The sequence below is a fragment of the Helianthus annuus genome, chromosome 15 (assembly GCF_002127325.2).
Source record: "Helianthus annuus cultivar XRQ/B chromosome 15, HanXRQr2.0-SUNRISE, whole genome shotgun sequence".
NCBI lineage: Eukaryota > Viridiplantae > Streptophyta > Magnoliopsida > Asterales > Asteraceae > Helianthus > Helianthus annuus.
The window spans coordinates 7932006-7955422 of NC_035447.2; the positions used below are offsets into that span (position 1 = coordinate 7932006).

At 34.8% G+C, this 23417-nt stretch overlaps 3 protein-coding genes and 1 long non-coding RNA gene across 7 annotated transcripts; 3 read left to right on the top strand and 1 right to left on the bottom strand.

The window, feature by feature from the left end:
* The first annotated feature begins 555 nt into the window (after nt 1-555).
* LOC110910360 lies at nt 556-6552 on the top strand. The gene is made up of 5 exons (XM_022155032.2): nt 556-811; nt 2482-2685; nt 2765-2814; nt 5040-5109; nt 5849-6552. The coding sequence occupies exons 2-5, from the start codon at nt 2595-2597 to the stop codon at nt 5986-5988; spliced, it is 351 nt and encodes a 116-aa protein (XP_022010724.1). The 5' UTR covers nt 556-811; nt 2482-2594; the 3' UTR covers nt 5989-6552.
* On the bottom strand, nt 6121-8670 carry LOC110910361. Its single transcript, XR_002576039.2, has 4 exons — nt 8490-8670; nt 7595-7723; nt 7296-7501; nt 6121-6286 (listed from the first exon to the last, which is right to left on the bottom strand). It is a non-coding gene; the product is annotated as an uncharacterized LOC110910361 (long non-coding RNA).
* Nucleotides 8671-16668: 7998 nt separating this feature from the next.
* On the top strand, nt 16669-18579 carry LOC110910359 (F-box/kelch-repeat protein At3g06240). Of its 4 annotated transcripts, none has more exons than XM_022155028.2 (2): nt 16669-16782; nt 17275-18579. In XM_022155028.2, exon 2 carries the CDS (start codon nt 17291-17293, stop codon nt 18437-18439), a length of 1149 nt encoding a protein of 382 aa, XP_022010720.1. In that variant the 5' UTR covers nt 16669-16782; nt 17275-17290; the 3' UTR covers nt 18440-18579. The 4 variants fall into 4 exon arrangements, with proteins under 4 accessions (XP_022010720.1, XP_022010721.1, XP_022010722.1 ...); XM_022155029.2 differs by having other exon boundaries at nt 16675-16782; nt 17262-18579; XM_022155030.2 differs by having other exon boundaries at nt 16675-16782; nt 17278-18579.
* Nucleotides 18580-20297: 1718 nt separating this feature from the next.
* LOC110910358 (putative pentatricopeptide repeat-containing protein At3g25970) lies at nt 20298-22915 on the top strand. Its single transcript, XM_022155026.2, has one exon. It carries the CDS (start codon nt 20679-20681, stop codon nt 22728-22730), a length of 2052 nt encoding a protein of 683 aa, XP_022010718.1. The 5' UTR covers nt 20298-20678; the 3' UTR covers nt 22731-22915.
* Nucleotides 22916-23417: the final 502 nt, after the last annotated feature.

Consider the following 23417-nt stretch of genomic DNA (forward strand, 5'->3'; position numbering starts at 1 on the left):
AGACAAAAATATATAGAGTAAACTGCCATTTTAGTCCCTGTGGTTTGCTCACTTTTGCCACTTTAGTCCAAAACTCAAACCTTTTGCATCTGGGTCCATGTGGTTTCAGTTTTATTGCCATTTTGGTCCAAAAATGAAATCAGGTCATATTTATCTTATAAAATCCTGCAATTTTGTCCTTCTCCTCAGGGGCAAATCAGGTCGTATTTGTCTTATAAAATCTGGTATTTATTTATAAAAAAAATGATCATTTTGCCCCTGAGAAAAGGGGACAAAATAGCAGGATTTTATAAGACAGATATGACCTGATTTCATTTTTGGACCAAAATGGCAATAAAACTGAAACCACAGGGACCCAGATGCAAAAGATTTAAGTTTTGGATTAAAGTGGCAAAAGTGAGCAAACCATAGGGACCAAAATGACAGTTTACTCAAATATATAACTTGATTACTTAAGGCAAATACATTGAAAAAACTGGGTTAACAAATATAGACGGTCGGTCCAATGCAAGTTGGGCTGGGCCAGCGGGGATGGATGAAATATGGTAATAAGGTACCCACCCACCCACTCAGCCAAAGTTTGCTTGCCCTACCTCATCTTAGACGCCTTTCATCGTCCAATGTTATCCCTGAACGATCGATGGCACCCACCCGCAGCCAAAGTTTGCCCTACCTCAACGCAGGAACCGATGTTATTCCCTGAACGATCGAAATGTGTAGGATGCCGACAACGAGCTAATGGAGGTGGGCTGATAGCGTTAGAAATTAGCTCCATGATGTTTGGATCTGGAGGGATTACTGCTGTTCATAGGTATGTATCTCCTCATTCTTACATGTATTGTTGCATAATACACCTGTTCATTCTTAGTACATCAATATCATTAGCTGCTGCTTTTTTATGTACTATCAATTGCATACTTAGGCCATGTGTAGTCATAAAGCCCCCAAAGGGGCGTTATGCGCCATGTGGCATGCCACGTCACCCCGGGGCTTTATGGGGCTTGAGGCCGTAGTCATAAAGCCCTACCTCATCATAACCAAAGTGTAAAATGCAGGGACCAAAGTGTAAAATGCAGGGACCAAAGTGTTTTAATGCAGGGACCAAATTGTAAAATGCAGGGACCAAAGTGGAAAATGGAGAACAAATCCCTTCTTCCTCGCGCCGCGAAATTTTTCACGCCGGTTCTTTTTTTTTTGCTCATGGCGCTGGGGGGGGGGGCGGTGTAGGGGCTCCATACCGGCGCTATGTTGTTGGTCGCGCCCCATTACATGTGGGCTTATTATTAAATAATTTTACATATGAAAGTAGTTATTTTATTTATATGTTTATCAAAAGTTTGCTAGCCTGCCCAAGCCTTTAAGCTCGGCTTTAAAGTTTGAGTGCCCCACTCAGTGGCGGAGCTTACCATAAGTTCTGGGGAGGAGGGGGGCTTGGTTTTAAAAAGTGCCTTGCGCCTAAGCGCGAGGCGCAACAAGGCTCACACCCTAGGGTTTTATATTGTAAATGTACATGCGCCTCAGAGGGGCTGATGTGCTAAAAAGGCTGCGCCTCAGGGGTTTTTGATATTTGTTTTAACTAGTGTTTAACCCCCGCGATGCGGGGTGTAGGTCGTAAACCGTGCTATGAAGTAAGCAAACAGCGATCAAAACTGGAAAAATCATAAAACAAAAACTCGAATTTGTAGCACCATGTGACGTCAAACGTAGGTAAAAACAAACGCAAAATATTGTGAGCTAACGTAAAATGTAGACAAACTCATATATAGCGATGAAGTTGTAAACTAAGGCCAAACACTACATCAAAGCAATAAAAAAGATTAAAAAAAAACCACAGTCCACCAGTCAGAACCAAAGAGTGGCAATTTTGTAATTAAGTCCACAGTCCACCAGTCCTTGTTTTTTTTTTCATTTTTATAAGTTTTTCGGCTGGAAATTTTCTCGTGGAGCGCCTATGGTCAACCTCGGATGCCTCGCCCGAGGAGGACTAGGGACCCATGCAATGTGGGTGTGATCCTCTCGTCTGTTGGAGTCAATCGCCGTTCAAAAAAAAAAGTAAAAATGTAAACCAAGGCCACAAACTACATCAAAGTAATAAAAAAGGAATAAAAAAAAACATAGTCCACCATTCAGAACCAAAGAGTGCCAAACTGCCAATTTTGTAATTAAGTCTTAACTGAGGCCTAGTTTTTACACTGTAGCTAAGAGCTACCCAAATTGTAATATATAGTAAAGTAATGTTTTTGACTTTTTGTGTCAATTTCAAGCAATTTATTTCTTTTTACGTGTGTTTTTGATGAATTTAATTATTTTTAAAAGATAGATATTTTTTAATTCCGCCCCGGTTCGTCTCGAGGCTTAAACACCTCGAAAGTTGCTTCCGTTTTTTTAAACCTTGTTTATATTATTAGAATATGTCTTTTTTTTTAAATATACTATTTAGCTCATGTTGCTAATAACCGTGTTAATTCTTCGCAACTGAAGCGATAATGCAGTTATGTGGTCTCGGTCGGGTTTGGTTCATGACAAAGTCAAAGCAAAGCTTGGGGTGAGCAAGAGTCGGGGCGGTCCACGACCCGACACCCTTAATACAAACAATGTACAGACAGCTTTCCATGGGACTCATCCTCATATGGTCGGCTTCGGGTTTGACCCAACATTTGCCAAGCCTCCCTAGTCACACAACAGGTGGGTGAATATTCCTCCTATTTCAATGATTTGCAGTTGCATTAAATTTAAATAATCTGATTTTTAATGTTGTTCCCAGGTGAAAGTCATTCACTAATGTTGACTGAGGAAAGCACAGAAGTTATTAAGGTAATATAACAATCATCCTCATCTTCATAACGAACATGAAAACATGCATCATTTGTAATAACGAACATATTCTCATACAACTTAAAACAGAAATTCAATGGTATCTACCACCAATACCCTCCACTTTAAAAACTTTTAATTTTAACCCCTGTATTATTACTTTGTATTTACACTCTTGAAAATTACATCTTTATATTACTCTATTGGGGAAGGATTCACTAAAAAGTGAATTTTGCCTAAGTAGCCTAAGAAGGATTGTGATGATGACATGTGGCACTTCTAATGAGTAGGAATGAAGGGCATTTTGGTCCTTATAAATAGGAGTGAAAATGACCTGTGACACCCCTTTTGTTTTTTTAAAAATACAACAAAAAAAATATAGTACAAAAAAATCTAGCACAAAAAATCTAGTACAAAAAATATAGCACAAAAAATGTAGTACAAAAAAATCCAGCACGAAAAAATTGAGAAAAAAAAAATTAAGCCAAAAAAATGTAGCACAAAAAAATGTTGTACAACATAGAAATACAACACATTTTAGTGGGTTTTTTTAATCTTCATATTTTATATAGCAATATGGTACTCAAATTAAAGATAAAAAGACGCTCGATTTTACGGTGAAATTGTTATGAAAAAATAATGTCGTATAAAAAAGTTATGAACGTTTAAAAAATGGGGATGGAATATGCATGTGGAGAGAGAAAGTCCATAAATAGAATTTTCCCAAGATACCCTTGCACTCCTCCTTTCTTCTACACTTTCATCTTAACCATTGATTTGAAAAATGAATGGTTAAGATTCTTCTCATCCTACTTAGGCAAAATAAACTTTTTATTTGATCTTACCCCTTACTCTATTTACAATTTTTTAGGACAACTTGCCTTTTTAACCCACAAGTTTGAATTCCGTCACAACCCCCTCAACTTTTAAACTTTGCGTTTACCCATTGCACTTTACATTTTTACTTCTTCTACTATTATTTGAAAATTTCATACACTTAGGCTGGAGGGTGTGGTTGGAGCCCCCTAGGGGCTTTATCAGGCCACGTCAGCGCCACCTAGGATCCACCTCAGCCATGGAGCCCCCTTTAATTTGCATGGTGTGGATGGAGCCCCCTATTAAACAAAACTAAAAAAAAGGATTTCATTGGTTTAAATCAGGTGGGCCCCACCTGATAAAGACTTTCTCCCTCGTTACCATGATGGAGTCCCTCCTATAGCGCCCCCCTTTAAATCCGAGGGTGTCGAGGTATAGCGCCCCCACACCCTCCGGCCTTAACGTGGACTATTCCATTCGATGTTTGCAATGCAGACACTTCTAATTGCTAGTTAATATGATAGAAGAAGTTATTTTTAAGGTTGACTTTTGTGGATTAAAAACCTAGGAAGACTTTAAAGTGAGTTCAAATCTTTTTGGGATTAACGTATTATTTGGAAACAAATTTTTTACCTTATTATAATTATAATAATTATTATTATTATTATTATTATTATTATAATTATTATTGTTATTGTTATTGTTTAACTAACAATATTATGAAGTATTTAACATTTACGGAAGTTCATTTTAAACCTTTATATTATGAAGTATTTAACATTTACGAAGTTCATATTAAATTAAAGACAACATAGTACAATTAATATTTACAACATGTAATAATGAACGTTGGGTTTTAACTTAACATTTGAAAAATACATTTCTACGTAAAAAACACCTTTGTTACATGCATGTTATTGTTTAACTAAACCCAACTAAAAACTATTTACTATTAAAAAATGCCCTTTATCATTTTAATTACTTTTAGTATATTTTTTTTTATCATTTTAATTACTTTTAGTATATATCTTTATATTATGAAGTATTTAACATTTACGAAGTTCATTTTAAAGACAACATGGTACAATTAATATTTACAATATGTAATAATGAACGTTGGGTTTTAACTTAACATTTGAAAAATACATTTCTACGTAAAAAAGATAATTATTTTTAACTTAATAATATATTTGAAAGATTCTTGTAATAATGAGCGTTGGGTGTTTTAATACTTGCATGCTGTTCGAATTAAACCCTATTGTTACATGCATGTTATTTTTATAAATACTACTTTCAGTCACCTTTGTCTTCTAAAACAAACACCTTCTGTCAAATCTTTCAATAATCTTTCAAGAATCTTAGACATGGATGATAGGAGGCTGAATTCCCACATTTTTTCCTACTTGCAGAGAAGATCTTATTCGATGTCCGCTGACACATTTGGCATTGAAAGCAATGCAGTTAATGAAAGAGTTCCAGGTAAAGTTTAAGGGTTTTGCACTTTGAATCTTTTTCTTTTTCAAAGATTTACTCCTTTAGTCTTTGTAATTATGAAATTTTTTACATTATGGTTTTATAACAATAGGGTTTTATAGAATCTTGAAAATACTAATGTTGTTCTTGACATGAAACAGTAGGGTTTTATAGAATCTTGAAAATACTAATCTTGTTCTTGACATGAAACAGTAGGGTTTTATAGAATCTTGAAAATACTAATCTTGTTCTTGACATGAAACAGTAGGGTTTTGTAGAATCTTGAAAATACTAATCTTGTTCTTGACATGAAACAATAGGGTTGGCAGGTTGACCCGTTTAACTGATTTATGCTATACTATATTTTTTACGATATATTTTATGTCATAAATTAAATTGAGTGTGTATTTTATGCCAAAATTATAACTTAAAAAGAGAATTTTGACATAAAATTCTATATTTTAAATGCAATTGTATTACATACAGTTCTATTTTTTTAGCAACTTTTAATTTTAATATATTATTTGTGAAAAAATATTAAAAAATAAAAAATTTCGTGTTGACCTGCAAAAATTCGGTCATGTTCGGGTGTATATGTATGGTATGATTTTTGGGTTCGGGTTCGTCTAAAGTATTCAGGTTCGGATTGGGTTGGGTTGAACCCATCAACCTGTGTACATGACCCGTTTAGCACCGGTTTTATCTTATTATTGTTATTAAAAAAAGTGTTTACTTTTTGTTACAGATCATCCAGAGTTGCTAGAAGTCTGGTGGGCCGGGTGGGGTAACTACTGTTTACCAATCTTCTTGAGATGCTCGTGTTGGATGGCATCAGCAATCAGATTGATGGCCCAATCGAGCAGGGCGGTTTCCTTTGGCGACTGAAGACGGCAAAGGACAATGCGGCCATCCTCTGGTTGACACTGCATTACTTGCTAGGTGAAAGCGAATCCAAGATCCCACTTAGCAGTTGGCCGTTCTCTAAACCATGGCTATATTATCATCAACTTAATCATAAAATTAAAAAACTAAATGAAATATTAATACAACAATCATCATACACCTTGATAAGACCAGCCAAACAGTGTACATCAATACTATCTGGAACCACTCCACTGTTCAACTGGTTTCTCGGATGTTCTTCCTGGTTATTGTCTGCATTAATTGTAAAAAAACCTTCAGCCTGCACACAGTTAAAAGGTCAACAACCCATTCATCAATTATTGTTTTAACGCGAAAAAAAAGCAGAATGAAGAAAGATATATGACTTCAGCAAATACAACCCTACATACATGACATGGACGTAGTATGAGAAAATCTTCACCCCAAAAAAAGAGACTTCAGCAAACATGATATATAAATGTCTTTTGCTTTATCTGTTCTTAAGTGTTCTAAACTCATGAATGATTTTACTTTTAAAATCACAAACATGATATAAACCTTTAAACACTTATGTCTGTTTAATTAAAATAGATTAATTTATACTTGCAAAAAACAAAATTAGGTAACGATGGTAAATTAAAGACTTAAAAAAGTTAATTACACTTATGAAGTTACGACTTACTTCACCGGATATTTTCGGGATTTCACGAAGAATACAAAAAACAAACTCCTTTTAGTAAAAAAAGGTTATATAAACTGAATGTTGTATCAAGTAAAAAAAATAAGTTTAGTAAAAAAGAGGATTTTCTTAATTCAAATTCAAATATAAAGCCCATGTGATCCTAGTAAAAGCTCAATGATTTACCCAATAACCCATAACTCAAATCCCCAACAAATTACAAATTACGACAACTTCAAATACATGGGCTAAAATTGTTTAAAACCACTAAATCATATTGTTACTAATCAATCAATCACTTGGATTATATTGGATTTTGGTTGGATTGAAGATGAAAATTTGAAGTTAAATGATACGATGCTTGCTGTTGAACCAATCGAGTAGGTGGATCATAGTCTCTTATCATAAAAATGGTTGTTCCTTTTGTTAAACACAACTTTTATGAAGTTTATAAATCTCTCCCTACCCTGTTAGCTTAATTAAAATAAAAATATTATAATTTTTGATAGCTTACTTTAAGCTCACAGCTTGCAGGTTTAGTTAGTGAGATATAAGATGTCATTAAAGGGATTTGATTTATCATGTGAGAATAGCATGTATGAAGTATAAACTTAGGGAACATGACGTTTACCTGGTACAACGGTTCGCGTGCGTTTCAAACTTGGTAGTGATGTCGTCGCAGGTTGCCGAGAAGAAGGTTGGTTTCAGAGGTTAAAAACAATGGTGAGAGCGTAAGGCTGGTGAATGGTTTGGAACGAGTTGAAGCTGTACGTATATTTATAGAGACGATTAACAGGGGTCTTAAATCTTGATGTAGATCATGACTCAAATTCGAACCTGAACCGTAATTAAAACCAAAAGAAATGACGTTAACAATTGATAAATTAAAGACTTAAAAAAGTTAATTACACGTATGAAGTTACGACTTACTTCACCGGATATTTTCAGGATTTCACGAAGAATACAAGAAATAAAGCTCGATTTCCCGGACCCCACGCTGCCACAAACTCCTCGTGATATCCTCTTTGAAGCCATCACAAGATTTTGATCACTCTGTGCCTGCAGAAACAGTTTGTTATGAAAACTTTCTATTCAACATGATTGAATGAAGAGTATTATATATCTTGCCATCACATTACAAACAGTCGGTTTTATAAGTATTTCGAATTCAGTGCGTTTAAGACTGACTTGAATGACCAGTCAATCTGTTAACTCAACATGTCAACATATTGATCATGCCTATACAGAATGCTTGAATGCAAATTATTGCTCATAGTAAGCCAATCATGCTAAACATCCATCTCTAGTGGCCCCAACTAATAGCATTAATGGTGATTTCACACAACTTTTAGAGGCATATGGATTAAAATTAGCAATTCCCAGCAACCACAGATCAAATAAAAAAGCTAAATTACAAAAAAAAAAAAAAAAGAATGTCACCTATAATTTCACATGTTGATTTAGGTGAAACAACTCCGGTGTTGGGACGGACACAATACTTCTTCGGATTCGTAGTCTTAACCTCAATAATAATATGCATTATAAAAATAAAAATAAAAAACTGATCATATATCCATCACACTAAAGATTCAAAACCTAAAATCCAAATCCACAATCAGTTCGTAACCTAATTATACATTATTAAAGAAAAAACTGCAAAATTGTACCTTAACCTAAATAATAATTTGCACTAAAAACTGCAAAATTGTACCTTAACCTAAACGAATGTTTCATATAAATTCAAACAAAACCCAACAAAACGACCATAAAATCTTGAAATTAAACCTCAAAAATCATGCTAAATAAAAAACTAAAGAAGCTTTACCTATGGTATCTTGACTAAAAATCGAGAATCATGAACTTTTTGGACGGCGACGGAGTAGATTATAAGATCTTGCGAAGATGATTAGGCATGAATAAATGATGGATGGATCAGGAACGTATGAAGGCGTAAAAGTGAATAGGGTTTGGAAAGAACTGTGGAAAATCTCAAAGGTTATGAAAGACACGTGTCAGATGTAAACTTTATAAACAATGAAAGAAGAAAAAGCCACTTGTCAAAATAATGGGTGGTTTTATGTATAGATGACACATAAGTCAAAACTACTTTATTATATTAGAATAGATAGATAGATTGTCCTCCCAACAATATTGGCACCAGTGGCGGACCCAGAAATTTTTTTTTTCATGGTTGGCGAAATTTTTTTGGAGTTGTTTGTCTATCGTCGTCGACTTGGTTCGAGTCGGATCAGGTCATATAAAAAAAGATAATCAAAATAATTTTTATATGATCAACGAAAGTACGCCAAACGCAAATGCATAATGAAAAAAAAATCCTAAAGTTCTTCTCTATAGGTATTCATTGTTTTAAAATCTTGCCATAGACAATGTTTTTAACACTGGACCGGACATTAAACCAAACACGTTATTGGTCCATTAGTCGGACAGTTTGGCCAGTTGTTTCGGATCAAAAAATATAAAAGGAAGCATATAACAAAATTACATCGAACTACAAGTGTACATAAGCTTTTTTAGTCGAAGTATATTATAAAGATATTTGATTATATAAAGAACTAGGTTAGTTCCCCGTGTTTTACACGGGTTGAACAATCTAAACTATATAATAAATATTTCTTGTAAATGCAAACCAAAGATGGAGACGTTTATATACCAAATTGACATAAATGAGTTAATATAAAATGATGTATGTTACTATTATAAAATTCATCAAAGAAACATGTAATCTTTGAAAATGATACAAAAATAAATATATTATATTATATAATACTTATTATTATATTTACGTATTACATTATATTTAATGAGAAATAAAAAGTTACAATCATAATTCGCACATTACCGAAAATAATTTGAATCCAAAAAATATTTACATAATTGTTAGATTTTTAGCTTGATTTTAGCGATGTATTGCAACATTTTGTTATATATATATATTTAAAGTTTGATAATAAATTATGAAAATAATATGTTGAGTAAAGTATATGGATATCCCTGTGATTTATCAAAATTTTGAATTTAATCTCTAGTTTTTCAAAAATAAACGAACACTATAGGTGGTTAGTAATAACAATCAAGTTATATATTTAGTTATAATAATATGACAAACAAATTAAGGACCTAAGTACGAACAATCAAGTTATATATTTAATTTAATAATAATAATATGACAAAACAAATATTGAACCTAACCATGTATAAATTTCTTAAGATAAACTAATAGACAATAAGAGTTAATTACATAGTCAGTCCCTTTGGTTTGCACAAATTAACATACTTAGGTAGTAATAGTTTAAAATCACATTCTAGGGTATTAACTTTTCATTTTGTAACGTTTGGAGGTATTAACGTCATTTTGTAACTTTTCATTTGTGCAAACCATAGGGACTAACTATGTTAATACCCTAGAAGTTAATACCTCCAAGCGTTTACAAAATGAAAAGTTAATACCCTAGAAGGTGATTTTAAACTATTAGTACCTAAGTATGTTATTTTGTGCAAACCACAGGGACTAAGTATGTAATTAACTCTAGACAATAATTAAAATCCTCATAATAAATAAATAAGATATTTGAGTGCCCTTTTTATCAAACGAATTTTAAAATTTATGGTTAGATAATTTATTAAAAAAATATGTTTCGTTAATAAATAATTATGAATTTTTTTCTAAAAGAGATTAAATTAAAATTAAACTAAATAATAATTATCTATAAGAGATTAAACTAAATAATAATTATCTATAAGAGATTAAACTAAATAATATTTAATAGGAGGGTTATCTATAATTAATTAGAAAAGATTAATTAAACTAAATAATAATTATCCATAAGATACATGGCCTAATATGATGACAAGTGTCCCAAACTTGGTTTCTTTTATTATATAGTATATATCCCCATAATAAATAAATAAGATATTTGAGTGCCCTTTTCATCAAACGAATTTTAAAATTTATGGTTAGATAATTTATTAAAAAAATATGTTTCGTTAATAAATAATTATGAATTTTTTTCTAAAAGAGATTAAATTAAAATTAAACTAAATAATAATTATCTATAAGAGATTAAACTGAATAATAATTATCTATAAGAGATTAAACTAAATAATATTTAATAGGAGGGTTATCTATAATTAATTAGAAAAGATTAATTAAACTAAATAATAATTATCAATAAGATACATGGCCTAATATGATGACAAGTGTCCCAAACTTGGTTTCTTTTATTATATAGTATAGATTATAAAAAAATAGTATAGATTAACCCATCACCAACAAAAAAATAATAACTCAATAAAACGTTTATATTTACTTGGGCTTTTGTACGCAGTCTTTACACATAGCCCTAGCCCAAGTTACAGTACCTAATTACTTATATTACGGCCGACCATCTAGTCTCATTTCCTTCTTCACATAAAACTACCGGACAACTTTGCACTCTGCATTTGGAGCACTCCCATCCAAGTTTTTTTTTTTTTTTTTTTGGGTAAACACTCCCATCAAGTTTGACCGGAATAAAACTTCCAATCAAGTTGTTTCTGTCTTTTCTTCTCATTTCACTCTCCAGTTTTTAGTTCAAGGGGTGTGGTTCCAAAATTTCATGGGGTGCGTTCAGAAATTTCAATAACCTATTATACTAAAAAAGAAAATTTTAAGGGGGGGCGCACACCCTCATTAAGCAGTAGGTCCGCCCCTGATAGGCACATGTATCAATTTAGGCCCCTTTAAAACTCTTTTTGTTGTCTACAACCTCCACCTTTGAAAAACGCTACACTTTATAACTTTTTGTTAGTTGACTGTCACGTTGTTATATAACACTTTACACATACTGCATATTATATAACCCAAAATTGTAACTTATATATAACACTTCGGTTTAATCTTGATACATCTTCTCCATCTATAATCAACATCTTAAAAACCTCAAGGGGTGAGAGTGTGCAAAATGTCAGTTGGAGAGATAAGTTGGATCCCACTACCGTCAATAGGTCATTTGGTTCCACCATAAATTTTTACATTTTTAGCACTTTACGTTGGTGGGAAATCTCGAGGCTTGAATGGACATGGAGTGGTAATTTGAAGCTTGCTGGATCAAATACATGCTTAAGTAACAAAACAAATGGACTGATTTTGTTAGCCACAGGTGGTTGGGCCGTTTTCTTAATTGGAACAAAGCTCAAAGATCATTTGAGTAATTGAGTCGAGTGCACAAAAAACCTGAGAAAAAAATCCGAAACCTGTTATTTTTGTACCTGGGCTTTCTATACCCATAACCGAAACCGATTCAACCCGTAGGGTATAGATAGAACAAACATTTTGAGATCAATACCCACTCTGCCCAATTTGTACCCGAAAATACCCGAAGCCGATCATTTCCTATACCCAAACCCGGTTATACCCTATACCTGATATCATTTTTTAATACCCGACATAATACCCGAATTTTTAAAGTATGCTTTATGTTTATTTTGCAACTTTCATGTTTAAGTTTTAAAAAATGCATATTATAAAGCAAATAATATTTGTTTGTGTGTGACGAGGTATGGTACTGGACCCGACCCGAACGGTCGGACTTTTATGTTATTTATCACTTTTATATTAATTATATATTATTATTATTGTGTACTAACCCGCGAAGCCCAGCGCATTGTAGTTTATACTACACTAGGCTGTGGGCTCGTAGAGACAACCCCTAACTGGGCCTGGCCCATTGAGGTTAGGGTTTTCCCATATCTCCTATATAAGGAGGTCTTCACCTCCTCGTTAAGGTAGGAGATATAGGAAAACCCTAACCTCAATGGGTCAGGCCCAGTTAGGGGTTGTCTCTACGAGCCCACAGCCTAGTGTAGTATAAACTACAATGTGCTGGGCTTCGCGGGTTAGTACACAATAATAATAATATATAATTAATATAAAAGTGATAAATAGCATAAAAGTCCGACCGTTCGGGTCGGGTCCAGTACCATACCTCGTCAGTGTGAATTTATGTTATTATTACAAACCTACTTTAATTTTTAAGCGAATTCATTTTTGTGTAAAATAATAAAAAAATACTTATATTTTTTAAACTTGGTATTAATACCCAAACCCATATCCGGTGAACCCAAGCATGGATATGATAAGAGGTGAGCCAGCTTATGAGAACATCAAACGGATAATATTAGAGTTAATTACTGTTTTCGTCCCTGTGGTTTGTCAAAAATCATTATTTCAGCCCATTAATTTAAAAATTGTGATTTCACTTTCGTAACCATTTCAGTCATTGTGGTTTCACTTTTGTAACCATTTCAATCCATTTATTCTGTTAGTACAGGGACTGAAATGGTTACAAGGTGGATTGAAATGGTTACGAAAGTGAAACCATAGAGATTGAAATCGCAAATTTTAAACTAATAGACAGAAATAGTGATTTTTGACAAAACACAGGGACGAAAACAGTAATTAACTCATAATATTATTATGGAATGAAGCCCATGGACCATAGTACAAGTGGAAATCTACAACGAAGAATAATGGGCTGAATTGGAATGAAATAATCAAAATTTCATGTGTTTGAACGAGAGGATTGATAAACTAACAAAAATTGAGTAGGACGTTGTAAATTGTCGATGCTACCGCATCGTGTTGGTTTCTTGCTAGTCTTCACATGTACTACATTACAAGTTTAGGGTAAAGTTCTTGTACAAATAATCTTAACATACTAAACATACAAATTGAAGGAAAACTCAAAAAAGACAAGGTGGCATTTTTGTAATTATTAATAACTATCAAAGTTACTCTACAAATATACCTAAAAAAACCTAACCACTCCCCCCACCCCCAAAAAAAACCTAAACCCCTCACCCCCCCCCACCCCCCAAAAACCTAAAAAAAACCTACCCCCCCACCCCCTAAAAACCTAAAAAAACCTAACCCCCCCCCCACCCCCACCCCCAAAAACCTAAAAAAAACCTAACCCCCCCCCACCCCCAAAAACCTAAAAAAACCTAACCCCCCCCCCCCCCCAAAAAAAAACCTAAAATGCTAAAAACTAAACCCCCAAAAAACCTAAAAAAATTAAAAAAAAACACACAAATTATTTTATTTTATTTTTTAACATTTTTTATTAAAAAATCGCTACTTTTAGTAGCAGCAAAAAAAATAAAATATATATATATATATATATATTTTTAGCTAACGAAATGTAGCGATTTTTTTAATAAAAAATGTTAAAAAAAATTTGTGTTTTTTAGGTATTTTTGGTTGTAACTTTGATAGTTGGTGGTAATTACAAAAATGCCACCTTGTCTTTTTGGGTTTTCCTTCAATTTGTATGTTTAGTATGTTAAGATTATTTGTATTTGATTTTTTGCCTACAAGTTTATATCCAAACTTGTTGACTTGACATAAATCGTAATAATATGGCTAGATCATGACGTATTTGAAACACTGACATGTCATTATTAAATAATAACTTTTACCAACGAAACATAATTTTAAAATTGAATGAGGCGTTACAATAGTGATCCCAAAATAAACTCAAAATCGTTTCAAAAATTAATGAGGTCTTACGATCTTATTAGCTAACAAACTTATGTGTGTTTCTACAAACTCAGCACCTTCAATTTACGCATGCTTTCCTCCTATCTTATATTATGCATAGTTTTAATAAAGATTTGGTACATGACGACCATCTACTTTTCAACTACGCGTCGGGAATTCGGTCGATATCGGTTTGGTTCGTTACGGTACCAACACTTGTATAGAAATTGAAAGATAAAATAACAAAAATAAAATTGTGATATTTCCAAAAGGATAACAACACGTGATTTACCGGCACTTGGCATAGAGTCAAAGGACCTAAGGTGTAATAGATTTTGCAAATAAAGGACTGTAACTGTAATTATTAAGGTTAAAAATCATCCATTGCAAACCGCTACAAACATAAATGACGAAAAATGTAATTTACCCTCTTATTTAAAACAATATACACACACACAACTCCCTCACCACCACCACCGTCACCACAAACCCCTCTCAGCTGTCAAAATTCACTCTCTCTCACTCAAAACTCACTCTCCCCCTTCTTTCTCTCTCTATAAGCTGGTGCTACCACCGCCATAACACTATCACTATGATCGCATCATCACCGCCATAGCAACACCACCACCGACATTACACTTCCGCCATCGCAACACCTAGAAATGGGTCACCGAAATCATATTTGTAAAATCCCTTTCAAAGCATCCTTTTTTTTATCTCACCACTGCAACATCGACCTACGTGGATCCAGATCTAAAAAAAAGAAGCTTTGGAGGTTTTTTTTTTTTATTTTAGATTTGAAATTTTGGTGCTGGTATTGGGTTTAGTGAAATATGAAGATGGAGTTTGCTGGATTTTGTATTTTGGTCCGATTTATTTAAACACAAATCGACATGGAGATGAAGTTGGTTGGATTTTGTAGTTTTGGTGATGGAGTTATTGAAATCTTACCCATTTGAAATCTTTTAGTGGTTTTTGTAGTTTTGGTCAGTGACGAAGCTTGAGATTTCCGACCGAGGGGTCGAAAACGTATATACCAAAATATTTCTATAAAACCAGGGGGTCAAAAACGTATATACCCAAAAAATTCTATACAAAAACTATATACTCTCCACTACTGAACAAAAAGTTCGGGGGGTCGGCCGCCCCCTCCCACCCCTATTATCCTACGCCATGGTTTTGGTGTTGGGTTTAGAAGATTTTGTAGTTTCGGTGTCAGCTTGTGCTGGTGGTGGTGGTGATGGTAGGATGGTGGTGGTGGCTGGTAGGGGTAGGTGGTGCAAGGGTGGTGGCTGGATATGTATTAATAAATGTTTTTAAATAAATATGTTAAAAGATTAATTTAACCTCATGTGAGGTCTAGTTAGTTAGATTTAATTGTAAAAATAAACATGGTTTAGAGTAAAGAACGGACCGTGCAAAGGTTTCAAACATAAAGTACGTTAACTGTAATTTCATCTTACGTTTTTATGTTTTCCTTGTTCTCGTTGCTAAATTTGCCCATCTTTCATTTTTTAGTGTTTTCCTGGTGTCGTATTGGTACCTGTGACGAATCAAATTTATACTGATCAAAAGCCTTTCGTAAATATGTTTATTTTTTTCTCAACTCTACAGTTTGTAATATGATAAAAAGACTTTAACCTTTAGATAGTGTTTGGTATGGTGTCGTATTGGTACCTGTGACGAATCAAATTCATTCCATCAACCCCCTTGTTTTTTTTCATTCCATACCCTATCTCACTCTTCCTCACCAATAGCGCCCACCACCACCACCCACCGCCGACCACTCATCGCCATCCTCTGCTATCGACCACCACCGCCGCAACCGACACCACTCACTATCGCTACCCATCGCCGATTTTATTCCTTCTTTTTTTTTCTGCATACCAAACAATATAAGGTAATGATACATTCCATTCTTACATGGTAACCAAACAAGACTATAGAATGATAATAAACCATTTCATTTCTTTATCCATTCCATTACCTCGTCTATTATATTACCCCGTATCAAACATACCCTTGAAAATGTTTGGTGTTTTGAATAATGCCTCTTTTAATTACTTAAAAAAACATTGCATTGCCCCAACGTTTAGCGGAAAAATTCTTAGAGTATTCACAATGAAAACCTTAAAAATATGTGAGGGAGTTTAGTTATATTATAAGGAAACACGAACTATTATTTCTGTTAACGAGAAGAACAATTCGTTCATTTTATATGGCTGAATTTCCCTTCTAGCTAATTGAATTAGATATAAAATGACCGAATTGCCCTTCTCGTTAACAGAAAAAAAATGAATAAAGTTAACACAGTGAACTAAAATGACAACGATGAAACTTTTGGACCCACAAACAAAAAATGAAATATTTAGACCAAACTGTTAAAATGGAACAAACAAAAGGAATAAAATCACATTTAACTCTTCTTTATATTATAAAGATTAAAATATATTTATTGAGACGAATACTAACATATATCAAATTAGTGCAGCGAAAGTAAATCTATAAATCACATTTACTTACAGGATACCTAGAAAAAGGCGTGAACTTCATTACCATCTGCCGTCGTCATCATCATCCGGTGAGCTATTTTTTGTAACCATTTTAATTTGATTTCTTAAATGTTCGTTTTCACTGTTTAAGTATTATCAATAGCCCTAGTTTGCATACTCTTCGATCGATGTGTTAGAAATCCGATGGGTTTGTTTGGAAAGAAACCCCTGAAAAAAAACATCTTTTTCATCTGATTTGGTTATATTCAAGTTTTTCTTAAGCAATCGATGTGTTAGAATTTCTAACTTCTCAAAAATAATTTTTTCACACACAAAAACAACTTAAATAAGTTAAACCAAACGCTATAAAAACAACTTATATTAACTTTTATAATAAGTTGCTTCAAAATAAGCTAACCCAAACACACTGGGTCATAACATAACTATTCATGACCCGTTGTTCTCGACTAGCCTCAAGTGCAAGGAAACCAAAAGTATCAAATGCAAATGAATTCAATGCAAATGAATTCAAGATACGTTTTTGGTTTTAGTGATGTTATTTATTTAGGTTTAAATTGCAGCAGAATCACATATATAATGTCGTCGTATGATCTATGCGAAGAGCTGATTGTTGAAATCTTGTCAAGGCTACCAACGAAATCCCTCCTCCGATTTAGATCTGTTTCCAAATCATTATGTGCTTGTATTGGGAGCCCCGATTTCATCCGACTCCACGCTCTTCGATCTCCGAACAAAGTCATGATTATACACCAAGTTTATTTCTATGGAGCAACAATCTTTACAGATATGTATACATTACACTCTGGAGGTCAATTGTCAAATGATCCCTATGTCGGCGTAACAGCAGTCGAATATCCTTTTACAAGTAACCGCATTGTCGGTTCATGTAATGGGGTTCTCTGTCTTCATGAATATGGAAAGGGTATCATTCTATGGAACCCTTCAATTAGGCGCAAAGTAACCGTACATGACCGCCCTTTGTTGAGCGATTGGGGAGGCCAACTGCATCCGTTCGGGTTTGCTTTCGACCCAATCATTAAAGATTACAAGATTGTGATGACAACCAAATGCGATACTAAAAAAGGACTTGTACTAAGGACATTTGTTTACCGCACGAAGAAGGACGCTTGGCATCAGATTGCTTCCCCTACTCGGGATCTCTTATCTTGTCGAGAGTCATATCAGTGTCTTTTCAATGGAACATTGCATTGGGTAATAAAACGGTTTTTAACGGGTTCACATGATGATTGCCATTCTCCTTATATATTGGCATTCAATCCGAGCTCAGAGATTTTCTCTACGATTGAGCTGCCAGAACCAAGTTGGGAAACCGAGGAGGTGACGATCATCAATGGTTCTCTAGCTGTGATTTCTTCAAAACACGATGATAGTTGGATTTGGGTGAGGAATAACACTACTGCTTCTTGGTCCGTTGCTTTTAAACTGAAGGCACATGAATTTGAAGGAACACACAGAGTTTTTCAGCTTACCGCCAATAGTGATTTACTATTCAACCCCTGCGGGATCATAGTTTATAATCCAGAGACTAGGGAACGGTTGAGCCTTGTGCGCTTGAGTGCTTCTTCACTTGTGGGCGTGACCGGTTCTACACGCGGTCTTCTCATATATCCTTGCATTGAAAGCCTCGGATTGTTAGATATGGGGACTTCATGTGATCAAGGGAGGAGGAACAAAAAGAGAAGCAGAGCATATTGGCTTTTATGACAGTATTTAATTGATTATTATTGAGCATTCCACTTTGAATTGTTAACTATGGTTAAAATGTTTGAATCTGAGATGGTTATAGACTCACTCAAGTACTAACCAACTGATAAGTTATATGCTATAAAGTTTATTTATCATGCTCTAGGTTTACACATGGTTGGGGTCTGGATCATCTTATTGTTGTTGATTTCATGTGAACATAGCGAGTGGTGATGTCTCCCACAATTTATACTTGCACATTTAAGTGACTAGTTAACTATTTTGAGTTTATTTTGCCGTATCTACCCTCCCCGGACCCTACTCTACGATTGCGTTGTTAGTTGATACGTTTGTTTGTTTACTGTAAAGCTTCATTTGATTTATGAAATTATGTTTATTTATAATTTCTCTTATAGCGACAACACACTAGCCCTTCAGAGTCGCCATGGTCAGTGGCGAAGGATAATGGGTGCCCGGGGGTGCACCCGCCCAACCCAATGTTTCGGTTAGAAGTGTATATGGTCCGATTTTTCGTTCGAAAAATTCTAAAATTATATAGGATCGCCCCCCGATTATTTTTTCTTAAATAATTGGTAGTTTGGTAAATATATTTTAACTCTTATTTTATTTGTTTAACCCTAGATTACCGACCACACAATAAAATTAATATCTCACAAATAGCTTGATGATTTACATAGAAAAAGACATTGCTGATAAGTTTGATTCGAAAGACATAATTGATGAATTCAAAAATCTTAAAGGTCGTCGGGCTGAGTTGTAATTCTTCGTCCAGGTTCCATTTATCTCGTATCATTATATATATATAGGTCTTTTGTTTGTTATACAATATTTAGTTTTTTCTATGTGCAAGAACAGCTCATTTGAATAAATGATTTTTTTTAGTTTTATTTGAAACTATTATTATTTGACCTGACCTGAATCGAATAGCCGACTCGACCCGAAACATAACGATAGGAAATTTTTTTTTTTGGGTCGCATCACTTTACGCCCCCTCGAAACTTTTGGTCAAGCTCCGCCACTGGCCATGGTCTAGTAATAGTGAGTAAATTAATTTTTGAATCCTTGTGTTTTAGTGATTTTAACCATTTGAGTCTAAAATTAAAATGTTTAACGCTCTGAGTCCCTGGACGGCTTTTTCTATAACCTTTTGAGTCCTATTGAGTGAATCTTTTAACTTTTTGAGTCCAAATTTTTTAACGAAATTGGACTCAAAATGTTATAAAATGAACAAATTGGACTCTAGAACATTATAATATTAGCGGTTAGGGACACAAGGCGTTAAACTTGTTGATTTTGGACTTAAGTGGTTAAAACCATTAAAACACAAAGATTCAATAGGTAATTTACTCTTGAAGTTATTATCATATCAACAGGTTTGCATATGCTCAAGCAACAAAGTAAATATGAAGATGCACGATAAACAAACACAACTTATGCCAACTGCTCTTAGACCTTAGTCTAGTCATGATAAACTAAATCGAAGTTTGTACCAGATACACAAACCAGAAAATGCGAAACAGAATGAAAAAATGTTATTGCATGGAATCTTGGTTCAAATCACAAATATTTCATAAGTGAATTTCAACCTAAGCATGATGTTCAAATCACAAAAATGTTATTCCGGCCAAAAACGTTTTTTTTCCGGCGACCGAAGACTAACGGGGTTAGGGTTCCGTTAGTTAGGGTCAGTTAGAGGCTAATATGTTAATAGTTGGGACTGCCAGTGGTTATTTTTGAAGTAGAGACTGTTGACGTCTAACGACGAATAGTTAGGATTATTAACATCCAATAGAACGTATGGAAAATCGCATATTAAAATGGCAGCCAGGAGTGTAAATAGTGAGGTGTGAGGGAGCATTCTCAAAGTATTTGTGTTTTTAAACCCACCATGCACTTGTTGTTTATTAAGGAACATTGTAATCTATTATTATGTTTGTCAAAAGTTTTTATTAAGAAATTTCTTTTCTAATACTACAAAAATATTTTTTTATGGTTTGGTTCGGTTTTTTATGGTTATTGAAAATGGTTATTCGAAAACCGAACTAAAAGTGTCAATTATTAAAAATCCAAAAAACCGAACCATCGATTTTTGTTTCAGTTCTTGTTTCGATTTTTCCGGTTCAGTTTCCTATTCAATCACTTTGATCGGTACAAATTCTTCCTTTCTTACTGCTCCTGTTAGTTCTTGTTCTAAGTTATGAAATTGGTACCAACGAAATTGACCCTGTTTGCGAAGTGAATGATCCAATTACGCAGGGCTGCTTTGTATGCCCTTCAATCAAACCACTGTAATATAATCAAGTTAGGAACCATCGGGGATACTTACACTGCCAACATTCTATTAACAGGTTATGTAAAAAACCCACAACTACAACTTGCCCACAAGTTGTTCGATGAAATGCCTCAGAGAGACGCTGTTTCATGGAACTCGTTAATCTCGGGATACGTCAACCACGGGGTTCTTGAGAGCACATGGGCAGTTATAACGCGTATGAAACATTGTGGGTTTTGGTTTGATGAGTACACATTTGGTAGCATACTCAAGGGTGTTGGTTCTAATGAGTGTCTCTTTGCCGGGCAGCAATTGCACGCGTGCATCGTTAAAACAGGGTATGAACAGAATGTGTACTCGGGGAGTGCTCTTTTGGACATGTATGCGAAATGTGGTAGAGTGAACGATGCACGCAAGTGTTTTGATTGCATGCCTGAGCGTAATACTGTGTCGTGGAATGCTTTGATTTCGGGATATGTTGAAACGGGTGACCGTTTTAACTGTTTCTCGTTATTCGAATCTATGCATAGGGAAGGCGTGAGGCTTGACGATGGCACGTTTTCTCCCCTTTTGACGTTATTCGATAGCCCTGATTTATATAAACAAACAGTGCAAGTCCACTGTGCGATTATAAAACACGGCATGTTATCTGATTGCTCTGTACTTAACGCCACAATCAGTGCTTACTCGGGATGTGGGTCAGTCGAAGATGCAAAGAAAGTCTTCGACAGCGCAAGTGATGAGCGGGATATTGTCAGTTGGAACGCCATGCTGGCGGCTTATCTGGAACATGATAAACGGGTCCTTGCGTTTAACCTTTTCTCTATGATGCAAATTTTGGGATTCGAACCGGATATTTATACGTACACTAGCATGATAAGTTCTTGCTTTGAAGAAGAAATTACAAACCAAGGACAACCTTTACACGCATTGGTAATCAAAAGAGGCGTTGAGCATTTGATACCGGTTTCTAATTCATTGATGGCTATGTATAGTGGATCAAATGGCGTTTATATGGATAACGCGATAAGAATATTTAACGAAATGGAGGTTAAAGACCATGTTTCTTGGAACTCAATGTTAACAGGACTCTCGCAACACGGGTTTAGTGAGAACGCGTTGAAGCTTTTTCAAATAATGCAATCTGGGAATGTGGGGATGGATTATTACGCGTTTTCTACGGTCCTTAGATCTTGTGCTGATGTGGCAGCCTTACAGTTAGGTCAACAGATTCACACTTTGGCGTTAAAATCGGGTTATGAATCTAATGAATTTGTAACCAGTAATTTAATAGTTATGTACTCTAAGTGTGGGACTATTGAGGATGCTAGAAGATCGTTCGAGACTTCATATAAGCAGAACGCGGTTACTTGGAACTCAATGATGTTTGCATACGCTCAACACGGTCAAGGGCATGTTGCGTTGGATCTTTTCTCTCGGATGAAAATAAGTAAAGTGAAAATGGATCATATAACTTTTGTTGCGGTTCTAACAGCATGCAGTCACAACGGTTTAGTCGAAAAAGGATACGCCTTTTTAAAAACTATGGAATCTGGTTACGGAATTTCACCGCGAATGGAGCATTACGCTTGTGTGATCGACTTATATGGACGGGCGGGTCGTCTCAAAGAGGCAGAAAACATTGTTAAAGAAATGCCGTTTCAACCTGATGCAATGGTTTGGAAAACGTTATTAGGGGCGTGTAGATTATGTGGTGATGTTGTGTTAGCTACACGCGTGGGGAAGTTGTTATTGGAATCGCAGCCTTACGATGATTGTACTTACGTTCTTTTGTGTGAGTTATATGGTCATCTTAAGTGGTGGGATGAAATTGCGGTTTTAAAGAGAACAATGAAAGAAAAGGGGGTCAAAAAGATGCCCGGTTGGAGCTGGATAGAGGTTGGGAACCAGATGCATGCATTTCATGCTGCTAGCCGTTCACATACTCGAAACGAGGATATACGTCAAATGCTGAGAACACTAACAAACGATATTGCGTATTTAGATAATTATTTATGAATAACTGGAACATTGGATCAAAAATATCAAATCTTGATCACTACAAGACCTTTCAAGATCTTAAGTCTGATCGCAATTAGCAATCTTTTTTCCTTTAACTTTGACTTTGACTTGTACTTTGACTTTCGAAACACGGGGTGTTACATAACATAATAGATTGGGGTCTGGACGCCTTTTCATTTCAATCCAGTTGCAGCATCGATGCATATCTTGAGGCGTTTCATCCACGTAAGACTAGGATTGTCCAAATGTTTATCGAGACTTCCATTACAGGCATGCTCGCGTGCATGCAGATCCACATGTGAATATTATGCATTAATATGTGAATTCAAACGTAAACATGGATAGTCAGAATGGAAATATGGATTTATTTAGGATCCAAAACAGATCAGAAACCCATGGTCATTCACTCATTCACCTATCAGCCTTCTACAGAAGCTAAATAGGCGGTAAACATCCGCATTAGGGAATTTTCATATCGTTTAGTTTTTGTTCTAACACATGAAGAGTTTTACTTATTAGGATTTTTTTCTTAGTTTTATTCTTCGGGTGATCTAAAACTGCACCCATGGTTTTAAAAAACGCTTGAGGTGTGCCTTGAGGCGAAACGACCAAACAACGAGTATGAGGCACGCCTCATGCGGTTTTTATTGTATATGTGCCTTAGACGGGCTGAGGCGCTAAGAA